Source organism: Anolis carolinensis, chromosome 2 (genome assembly GCF_035594765.1).
Source record: "Anolis carolinensis isolate JA03-04 chromosome 2, rAnoCar3.1.pri, whole genome shotgun sequence".
Taxonomy (NCBI): domain Eukaryota; kingdom Metazoa; phylum Chordata; class Lepidosauria; order Squamata; family Dactyloidae; genus Anolis; species Anolis carolinensis.
Window position 1 is genome coordinate 321,155,201 of NC_085842.1, and position 12,089 is coordinate 321,167,289.

The 12,089-nt window shown below is 43.6% G+C and overlaps 1 protein-coding gene across 6 annotated transcripts in view; it reads right to left on the reverse strand.

Annotated features, from left to right (window-relative positions):
* The window catches only part of cntfr (ciliary neurotrophic factor receptor), a 645,331-nt gene that overhangs the window by 189,789 nt on the left and 443,453 nt on the right, over positions 1-12,089 (reverse strand). For all 6 annotated transcript variants that reach the window (XM_062972626.1, XM_062972628.1, XM_062972627.1 and 3 more), the window contains one exon: positions 3,487-3,717. In XM_062972626.1, coding sequence (XP_062828696.1) covers positions 3,487-3,717 — 231 coding nt within the window. The remainder of the gene's footprint in view (positions 1-3,486; positions 3,718-12,089) is intronic.

A 12,089-nucleotide genomic window follows, 5' to 3' on the forward strand; every position in this document is an offset into this window, starting at 1 on the left:
TAGCAGTCACAACGTTTTAAAACATGAGTCCAGGACATCACAATCTACAGCCAAGGAAGCAGGATACATTCCCACATCCTCTGATAGCACTAAAATAGGGTCCCAAAGGGACTCATTCTGCCCAATGTGAACATGCACAGACTCCCAATACGAGGTCCCCAAAGACTGGGGTGTAAAGTTAGTGGAAGGCGGATCTCGAATGTTTATATGGGAAGAACCAAGTAATAAAATGAAATATGAAAGGAAACCGAACTCTGCAGGCATGACCCATTTCTCCTCTCAAAAACTATGAAAACAGAACAAGAAAGGAGATTCTAGTGCTCATTTCTCGGCCTTTGGCCAGGCTACATTTCAGTGGATCTAGCAAAGCCTTCCAAATATAGAAGGACTCTTTCTACGCCATTGGACAACAAGGAAAATTCAGGGACTCTCAAACCCATTGGCTAAACTTGTGTTGTGGTTCAATCTGATGATGAAGGGGGATTTGGGTTTATGCAGGTTGACCAAATCAATGCTGATGAGGGAAATGTCGAAGGCTCTGTTGATGGGAATGTTGAAGGCTCTGAATTGTCGGAGAGGCTGCAGGCTAACGAAGAAACAGAAACTAACGATAAGGGTGACCTTTCACAGGATTTGGAACATCAACAGAGTTTAGAACATCAACAAGTCCCAGGTGTCTCTGGCAGGGAGTCAGAGGAGTCTTCCTTAGATAGAGATATAAGGTTAAAGTTAAAGGTTCATCGTCCCAGACGTTCCCTTAGAATACCTGGCAAACACATGGGAATTCAAGGACAGAGAAATGCTTTCTTGGCTTGTAAGCATGGGTAAATAAGGGAGAAACAGAGAAAGATTTGAGACGAAGCAACGTTGATTTTGGAAGCACAGCTCCTGCCTTGTCTAAGCTCATGGAACAGGATTCTTGGTTTTGGTTCATGCCTGGAACCTGTGTTTTGGATTATACTTTGAAGTTCATGTTGTCTTGTTATTCAAACTTTGTTATCTTTTATCAATAAACTGTTTAAACCTAATCTGATGTAGTGGAGTGTGTGTTAAGAGCAAGGTGAACCAGCGCTGAGGTGCAACAACTTGTATCATAGGCCTGCCCTGATTTTGTGGCTTAAAGAGTCATGATTTCAGTGGAGTTTGAAGGGAAAATTCTGCTCTGCTAACTGCATGCTTCTAGTCTAGGCATGGGCCAATTTGGGCTCTCCAGGTGTTTTGGACTGCAACTCCCACCATTCCTAATAGCCGGTAGGCTGTTAGGAATGGTGGGAGTTGAAGTCCAAAATACCTGGAGAGCCCACGTTTGCCCATGCCTGTTGTAGTCCCTTGAAAAGAGGCGGGTAACCAATACATTACATTGTTATATTATTGTTATGTTTCCAAAGAACAGGATTGATTCCAGATTCTGGTTGACCTCTTGCTTCACTTTCCCACCCTCCACTCTGTCCAAAGAAAAACCCAAGCCAATGCAACACACCTGAGTCATGAAGTTAGGAAACTTTCTCAAGAAATGAAATTTCACGCAGAGTTATGAAATATTCACATGGTTCCCATTAAACACGATGGGAGATTTCGAGAGAAAAACCACAGACCAGATGGACAGCAGACCATCCCCAAGAGAGCTGCAGGGATGATTTCTTCACTTTGGAGCAAAAAAACCAAAACAAAACCCTGTTGCTAATATTGCTTGAATGGGTGCAGCATCTCCACTTCTGCTGGGCTGATCCATTCTTAACAGATATATTTGCAGAGCCTCTCTTTTGCCGAGGGGCAATAAATGCATTAAACAATTTTCCTTGGGCTTTCTTTTGGCATCACTTTGAGTCACAGAAGGGCAAAATGGAAGGGCAATCTGGAGAAAAGTAGGCAAAATGGAGAAAAGTAGCCCTTACAATATGGTTGATCCTGGCATTTACACGAGCTCAGAATGGCTGGATGGCAAAGCTGTCAGTGTGCGGGTTAAATTGAGACTTATTCAGCTCTCTGTCTCAATTTCCCCTCTGTCAGCAATCTAGCAATCTGCTTAGACACACGAACACACAAACACAGAACTACCGAGCCCGATGGTTCTGAACTTTTATTGAAGTAATTTACAGCTATTTACAAAACACAGTCAGAGAAGCTCATCCACATGTCCGGCTCAATTGATGGAGACCAGCGAAGAACCATTATCAGTAAACTTGTTGACGCCCCATTCCTTTCCAGTGACTAATGTCCGGCTACATCTGCGGAAGCTACAAAGTGTCACTCTAGCAATCCATCTTACTCTATACACTTAACCATTGCTCTACTGGAAAGCTGCACACACTTTAAGACTACATTTTGAAATTTTTACACCACGCAAACCATTACTCTGACAAAAACCTGCTGCTCTGAAACTTTGAAAACTGTTGTGGAGCTGGCGAAATCATCCCATTTCAGGAGAAAAGCAAGAAATGAACCCAGTAAATAAACAGATGAAAGTTGGGCTATACGTGCGATCAATCCATCAATATAGAGAACTTCTTATGAATTCAAAATAAAATCAGACAATCGCAAGCAGAAACAGGTCTCAATGCAATGCTTCTCCATGATAGCTTTGGATCAAGCACAGAATTTGCAGCATAGATGTGACACAAGGCCTCAAAAGCATCTTTGGCTGTTTTGCCACTAAGGTTGCATCTACATGTAGAATTAACTCAGTTTGGCATCACTTTGACTGCAATGGCTCAATGCTAGAAAATCCTGGGAGGTGTAGTTTTACTGGGTCTTTAGCCATCTCTGCCAAAGGCTTCGGCTGCCTCACCAAACTACAAATCCAAGGGTTCCATAGTATTGAGTCTTGACAGTTATTATTATTACAGTATTATTATTATTACTATTAGTATTATGTTTATTATGTTTATTAATATCCCGCTTTTACTCTCCATAGGAGACTCAAAGTCAAAGTGGTGTCAAACTGCATTTATTCTGCAGTGCAGACATGTCCTAAGAAAGTCAGGTTTACAAACCCATTTCTCCCATAACAACAACTCTGCACAGACCTCAACAAATACATGAGACTTTTATGACTTGCAACTTGTGACTGATGATTCCAAACATTTTGTGTAATTCCACCAACTGTCTTGAGTGTCCTTTTATATAAAATGTCAGGTAAGAAAAGCCTCAAAAGAGATGAGATTACAAAAGAAATGATCAAAACGCACATCTAGTGCTTACTAGCCATGTGCCCTGTATCTTGTTGTCAGTCCTAATTGGTGTAGGCCTATGGAATCAATGGAATTAATTTGTATATCGACTCACCAGTTCGTATTTGATTCAGTGGGTCTATCTCCTATCCGCTTTGAATCCCATTTGGGAAGCAAAGCAGGGGATCAGTCAATCGACCGATCAATCAATCAACAGATGGGACTCGCACAACGGTTCCCATTTCCCCTATGGCAGGCATGGTCAAACCACAAACAGCCAAAGACCCATTAGCAATCCCAAAAATAGGGTACTCACTTCCAACTTTGAGGTTGACCCGATACTTGAGGTGCCAGGAGGTCCCTTCGTAGCAGGAATACTGGCCGCTCTGGGACAGGTCCACGTTATGAAGGACGAGGCGCGACCCATTGAGATGGGAGGCGTCCAGGTCAGTGGTGTTGGCCGTCCAGGTGACCGTGGCCTCGGGGTCAACGGACCCACACTGTAGCGTCACGTCCGTCCCCAGCTGTGCGTAGTGGACGTGGGATTCTGGAGGAGAAGAGGAGAGGAGAGACATCAATCAAGGGAGGAATAGAATAGAATAGCTTTATTGTCATTGTACTATTGCCCAACGAAATTAAACACCTTCCTCAGTACGCACCACAAAAACAACACACCTGTCTCTCCACACCCCAACCACCACAGCACAGTCCCCAATGTGAAACCATGGAGTTCAATATAGTTACAGCTCTGGGATAAAAGCCATCTTTCAGTCTGTTTGTCTTTGCCTTTGTCAACCTGCATTGTCTAGGTTAAAGGTTTTCCCCTGACGTTAAGTCCAGTCATGTCTGACTCTGGGGGTTGGTGCTCATCTCCATTTCTAAGCCGAAGAGCCAGTATTGTCCGTAGACACCTCCAAAATCACGTGGCCAGCATGACTGCATAGAGCACCGTTACCTTCCTGCTGGAGCGGTACCTATTGATCTACTCACATTGGCATGTTTTCGAACTGCTAGGTTGGCAGAAGCTTGGCACTCGAACTGCTAGGTTGGCAGCAGCGGGCACTCACTCTGCTCCCGGGATTTGAACCTGGGACCTTTCGGTTTGCAAGTTCAGCAGCTCAGTGCTTTAACACACTTCGCCACTGGGGCTCCTTTTATTGTTTACCAATAAAATAATACAATTGTCTTGTATTGTCTACCAGATGGCAATTTAAAAAAAAATCCTGGGTGAGATGGATCCCCAAGACTGCTCTGAGCTTTCTGTGGGACCTATAAAGTTCTTTGAAAGAGGACAATCCATGCTTCTCTGTGCAGAAACGGAGCCTTCCTATCTGCTACTGTGCAGCTACCAAACCCTGCGCAGATTAATTAATTAATTAATTAATTAATTAATTAATATACCGCTCTTCTCCCCCAGGGGGACCCAGAGCGGTCTTACATAATGGCAAGATTAATGCCACATACTGTATAATACAAAATATAGTAAAAACAAACAATCGTACAAACACACTTAAAAACCAATATCATACCCCATTAAAACAGTAAAACACTGTGTGACCGTTACAACAGGGCCAGTAGCATTGGGCCAAAAGTCAGAGCCAGTCTGTATTCAGATGCAGTAGGTCAGAACGCTCTCTAGAGCACAGTGGTAAAAAGTCATCAGTAGTTTTCCATTCAGTTGTTGGTTCCTTAGGAGTATCAGACAGGCCAGTCTGTGCTGGGTCCTCTCTACCAAAGTTGCCGTATGAATGTTGCCGCAGGGATCCTCCTTCACAGTCACAACCAGGAACTGAAAACTGGCCACCCGCTCCACTTGGTCTCCATTTATGACCAAGGTCTGGATTTCTGATCTATTCTTTCTGTAGTCCACTAGGAACTCCTTGGTCTTAAGAACCAGATGATTGGTCTTAAGAACCAGATGAATACTTCTGGAACATGGCCACACAGCCCGAAAGACATACAACAACCCAGATGATTGTCCCTGCACCATGAAAGCAGCTGATCCACCTCAATCCTGATAGACAGACTCATCCCTTTCAGAGATAAGAAGCCCCACCATGGTTGTATCATCTGTGACAGCTGTCCTGGTAATGTCATTACATGTTCTCATGTTCCTTTTGTGGGGCTCTTTTATACTCAGGATAGGGATATTTTCTGTGGAAAATGGCCTGTAAACTTGTAAGCCTGTAAACTTGGCTTCCGGGTCACGTCCTGCTGGAAAACAAGCCTTTTCCCCACCTAAAACGATCAGGGGAGCATCAAAAACATGACAAAATTACCCCTTGTGCCTTTTGTAGCTCAGCCCAAGAAGAAAGAAAAACAGAACAATTCATTAACATGTTAAAAGATGGAAGGATAAAGGATTAGTCAGGAATATGCCCTTCCCAAATTGGGTCAATGTGAAGGTATGGAGGTGAAAACACCTCCTGATTTAGAGGAAAGTACAATATACTAGTTGTCCTTCCATATTTACACTTTTGTGGATGCAATTATGGAATTGGTTTCTCTGGGAATTTTAGGTCTGTCATACAGAGATACCCAGAGAAACAAGTATCTATCTATCCATCTATCCATTTATCCTTCTATCTATCTATCTATCTATCTATCTATCTATCTATCTATCTATCTATCTATCTATCTATCTATCTATCTATCTATCCATCCATCCATCCATCCATCCATCCATCCATCTATCTATCTATCCATCCATCTAACCCACCCATCATCTATCTATCTATCTATCTATCTATCTATCTATCTATCTATCTATCTATCTATCTATCTATCTATCCATCCATCTACCCACCCACCCACCCACCCATCATCTATCTATCTATCTATCTATCTATCTATCTATCTATCTATCTATCTATCTATCTATCTATCCATCTATCTATCCATCTACCCACACACCCACCCACCCACCCATGGACCCACCCACCCACCCACGCACCCATCCATCTATCTATCTATCCATCCATCTACCCACCCACCCACTCACCCACCCACCCACCCACGCACCCGTCCATCCGTCCATCTATCTATCTATCTATCTATCTATCTATCTATCTATCTATCTATCCATCCATCTACCCACCCACCCACCCATCATCTATCTATCTATCTATCTATCTATCTATCTATCTATCTATCTATCCATCCATCCATCCATCTACCCACCCACCCACCCACCCACCCATGGACCCACCCAACCACCCACGCACCCATCCATCCATCCATCCATCCATCCATCTATCTATCTATCTATCCATCTACCCACCCATCCATCATCTATCTATCTATCTATCTATCTATCTATCTATCTATCTATCTATCTATCTATCTATCTATCTATCTATCATCTTTTTGGGGTTTTTCATTTTTGTGGGGGTCCTGGCTCCTGAACCCTATCTAATGAATGGGGAGGTTGCTTGCGTTTTGCTCCCATGGATCCTTGCAAATGAGTGAGGCAAGGCGATCTATTTCGCTGAGTTGCAGGAATGACTGAGTGCAGCCCAAACTACAATACACTCCGAAGTACCATAAATCTACATTAAACCTCTATTGCTGCTGATGGATCACATTAGCTAAATGAGGCCGTGCGGCAAGCAAAGCGCTCCTTTGCCTTCAGCTGCCGGTCAGCCAGGAGAGATCAGCTTTCGTGCCACGACTGAATTGCAAAAAGGGTTGAAAGGCTGGAGGGATCAATTTTGCTTGGTTGAGATCTCTGTTTCCTTTTGCTGAGATCTGCATTCAAACAGTAACAACAGAAAAAAAACACATCTCTCTTGAGAGGCATAGATTGGCACATGGATGAAACTTCACTTAAGGTATTGATAATGCAAACTTAGCATCCATATTAATTCATTGGAGCTGATTTTGCCAGCTATTTGAGTGCATCTGCACTGTAGAATGAATGCAGTTTGGCCCCACTTTAATTGCCACGGCTCAGTGCTGTGCAGTCCTAAGGGGTTGTAGTTTTGCAAACAAAGAGTGGGACTAAATGGCCTTTTGAGACCCCTTCCAACTCAATGCTTCTAGGAAAACAGCAGATCTCCATCGCTTTGTGGGTCTCACTGAGGATCCATGGACAGGAAACTCATCCTGTTACATCAGTAAGCAATGCTGCATTTATCCTTTCCCTCGAGGCCGCTCTCCGCCTTCTTCATTTCATGGCCAAAATGGGACATACGCATCCAAGACCCTTTCAATACGTTACAGTGCAGATGGACATGAACCAAAGCCAGGATGTCCCATGAGAAGGTTTGGGCTTCAGGGTGCCCTAACTTGGGGTCAGAATGCGCAGCGGCCTCAGCAGCGCAAATCGTGCAAAGAGGAGATCTGCGGATGGATGGTTACCTCTCCGTAACCCTTATCTCTGCTTCTGGGGACCGGCTGAATTCCTCCCGCCTGCTGAGGCGTGACCTCCCCTTCCACGAAAGCTGCCTCGACTCTACCCGAATGCTGTGTGTTTATCTACACAACTCATAAATCTGCATCCTTCCCTGGAGTGGTTGCCAATTTGTGGTCCGCTCCAGCTGCGAGGCCTCAACGCCTTCCTTCCTTCCACTCCGGAGGAGTTTTGACCAGACAGGAGATGGGAGAGAGGGAAGGAGGACGAGAAGGGAAAGGAATGCAGAGAGCCTGGAGAGCCCTTCTTGACCTGCTCCTGAACTGGACTTTACCTTTGCCCTTCCTACCAAAGGCCTAATGAGAGGATGGCACAATCAATGTATGGCCTTTTTTGGGCCATGGTGTTAACCTCCTCTGTCACCAAGGTAAAAACCTCCCTGCATTCTGTCTCCAAGGTAGGATCTCTCCATGCTCCAATGTAGCATCTTGACACACTCTGTCTCCAAGATAAGATTTCTGTCTCTAAAGAAGGACCTCCTAAACTCTGCACCTAAAATAGGACATCCCTATGCTCTTTCTCTAATGGAGGACCTCTCCAAAGACTATTTCCAAGGTAGAATGGTACAGCTTCATTGTCATTGTATTATTGCACAATGAAATTAAATGCCTTCCCCAGCACACATCACAAAAACAACACACCCATCTCTCCACACTCCCACCACCACCACACAGCCCCCAATGACACATCAATGCAAAACCACAGAATTTAATATAGCCACAGCTACAGGATAAAAGCTACTTCTCAGTCTTTTTGTCCTTGTCTTTGTCACCCATACCATCTGCCAGATAGCAATAATTCAAAGAAAGAATATGCTGGGTGAGATGGATCCTTAAGAATGCTCTGAACTTTCTTAAGGCTCCAGGATCTATAAAGTTCTTCCAAAGAGGGGAGAAAGAGGGAAAGCAATGATTCTCTGTGAAGAAGTGGTGACCCTTTGGAGCACCTTCCTATCTGCCACTGTACAGTTACCAAACTATATGCAGATGCAGGAGGTTAGGACACTCTCTAGAGCACAGTGGGGAAATGTCACTAGCAGTTGTCCATTCAGTGTTGGTTCCTTAGAAGTCTTAGACAATGCAGTCTCTGCAGGGCCCTCTTCATTAATGCTGCACCAATCAGATTGTCCTTCACAGTGACACCCAAGAATCTGAACCTGGCTATCTGCTCCACTTGGTCTCCATTTATGATCAAGGGCTGGATTTCTGGTCTATTCTCTCTGTAGTCCACTATGAGCTCCTCAGTCTTGTTGATGTTAAGAGCCAGATTATTCTTCCTGCACCACCAGAGCAGCCGATCTACCTCATCCCAATAGACAGACTCATCCTCTTCAGAGATAGTAAGCCCCACCATTGTTGTATCATCTGAAAATTTGATAGACCCTCCTCATGATGTATCGGCAAGGTAGAAACCCCCCCCCCCACATTTGTTTTTACAAGGTAGAACCCTTCCATGCTCTGTCTTCAAATTAGGGCCTCCCAACGCTCCATCTCAAAGGTGGGAACTCCCCATATTTTAATGTCCCCAAGCTCTGTCTCAAAGGGAGGACCTTCTCACACTCTGTTTCCAAGGTAAGATCTCATGCCCTAAGGCAGGACCTTCTCCAGGACATCTTCCAAGATGGAAGGTGTCCAGAAACCCAAACGGTCCAAGGTCTGAAAACCATGAATCCCTTTGAGGCGCAGCTTAGAAAGCCTGAAGAAGAAATGGTGAACATTGTATATTTCTTCTTGGACTGGATGGCCTTTGGGGTCTTTGGGAACCCTCAGATTCCAGGATTCTTAGAGAGGACACAGGAGCTACACAAGCACTATGGAGGATCATGACCATTCCTAAAATACTGCTCCATCTGTTGCTTATTCTTGCAGAAAGTGGCAGCTGATGCTTTCCTTTGGCACGGGGCAGTGAATCTGCTCTAGATTTCAGCCTGAACTTGGAAAAGCGGGAGACAGAGCTGTGGTGTGAAGTTCTGCACAATCTGGGAAACACTTTGCTGAGAAAGTCTTGAAGAACTCCTTGCCGAAGGCAGTTTTATTTTTAAAAAATGCCTCCTGCATTATTGATCGACCTTAAAAGTCACCATCTGCACCCTGGTCACCATGTTCTTTTTCTGAACTTGGAGAACCTTCAGCTTGAACTTAGATCTTTCTGCACGCGAAGGTAGAGGTGCCACCAACAATCTCCGTCCCTTTCTTACGGCTGGCTTAAATCACAAGAAGTACAGCCGTTCTGCGAAAGCAGAACATTCATTTCCCTCCCTGCCCTGTTTTTGGAGACTTGACAGATTGTTAGCAAAAACTCTAACTCTGTTGGATGAATAAATAATCCCCAAGAGAGAGAAAGAGAGAGAGAGAGAGAGAGAGGCAGAAAGGGGACTGGAGGAAAAAAAGCTCGGCAACAATGATTTGGGAACAGAAGTTTGGCATCTCCCTTCTCTCTTGGGAACGCTTTCCTCGCATCCATCAGCATCAGCAGAAATCTAGCTGCTTGGTTCTTTTCTCTGAACCCCCTTTCTTAGCTTACATGATATATGAATTTGGGGGTCCCAGGCAGCTTTGGAGAGCACTAGAGAAGCAAGGCTTGGGCACGACGGCACAGAAAATAGTCATTCAGGGTGGGAAAACAGCATGGGAAAGGAGACCTCCCAGTAAAGGTTCAAATCTTTGCAAAGTTTGCCCTGATAAACAAGAATGAATAGTTTGGATAAAATTAGATACAAGAGATAAAGTCCCAATACAGCCAGATCCAACTTTATTTCTGTTGGGACTTCCAACCGAACAAACAAAAAAACATGCATTTCAAGTGATTACATTATATCATGATAGCAGCAAGATGACTGTATGGAAAAACAAAGAAGGGGAACCGTTTGTATCATTTAGAAAGAAGAGAGAAATGTAAGAAATGCTTCCAAGTGTAGAAGATTGAATAGTGAGATTGTAAAGTAGATAATGAAGTTGTTTAAGATAAGAAGTTAGTGGGATGGCAATGATGTTTTCATGGTATGTCTTTAAATAGAGAAGGCAGAAGCCCGTTTTCACTTTCTGATTTTTAAAATTAGGATTATTATTTTTAAGAAGGAGGGCAAGGGACCTAAGTTGCAATGAGTTTATATGTTTTATAAGTCATGTACTTTGTTTGTGTTTTCAAATACATTACGACTTGTACCTTCGGTTCGCTTTTGAGATGATAAATAAGATAGTTGTGTATTGGAAAATTGCTAACTTTACAAATTGTATAGTGATACTTATATTGCTAAAAGATATAGATTTTAAAAGGAGTGATGGTTCCTCACTGAACTGCAGCTCCCATGCTTCTTATATAGCATTGAGCCTTGGCACTTAAAGTGGTGTCAAACCGCATTCATGTAGATCAGTAGTTCCCAACCTTTTTTTGACCAGGGACCACTTTCCAACATCAGTTCCAAAAGGGTTACGAATCAGTTTTTAGTCAAATTTAGATTCAGTTTGATTATTTGGGGTGTTGATTTAGAAAATTGCATTGAATAGACCACATCAGTTCTAGTTTCTGATACAAAACATATGCCACCCAGTAGTTGTCATCTGCTCACTCACAGAAAACCATATTTAATAATCTAGAGCTGATGTAGTCTATCCAATGCATTTTTCTGAATCAGCATCCCAAATAACCCCAGGAACAGGCCCTGGTGCCAATTTTTACCACATGTCTTGCAGACCTTATTTTGTGAGGGTTGAATGAAAAGTAATGCCTCCACCTTCGTAACTCCTCAACAGATGGCAGTCCTGGTAAGCGGCAGGTCTTGGCTTGTTCAGTAGACTCTCCTCTACAGTTCCATTTGGCGGGAAGCCTTAGCATTGAACGGTTGTGTTGTTAAAGTGTGAAGTATGGAACCCTGCGCAGATGGTCGGTCAATGCGACTTAAGCAGAAAGTGTCACCCCAAAGGAGATTCATCAGAGAATGCAAGCTGTTTATGGGGATTGTGTTGATGTGAATCCTGTGCTTCATTGGGCGAGTAAGTTGAAAGATGTTGAGGTGGGAACATCTGACTTGCGTGACAAACAATAAGTTGGATGTCCTGTGACAGCAACCACCGAGTTTCACAAGCAAAAGGTTAAGAGATTGATTCAGGAAGATCCTCGTATCACTCAGAGAGACATTTCAAGCATTATCGGCATTTCACAAGAATGTGTGCTTTGCATGGTTATCGGAAGATCTGTGCACGACGGGTCCTGTGAGACGCCGGTTGCGGAAACAGAATGTCGACTTCTTCCATGATGGCTTCAGAAAACTTGTTCATCGTTGGCAGAAATGTATCCATTTGTCTGGTGATTATGTGGAAAAGTGAATAGTGGTAGTTAAAGAGTACATTCTAAGGATTATTCCTGTGTTTGATTTATTAAAATATTCCCATCCAAACCCAAGTAATGAAGCTGGAGGCATTACTTTTCATTCAACCCTCATAGATCTCATGGCATACCAGTGGGCCATGGCCCACAGGTTGGGAACCTCTGGTGTAGATGCACCTTTA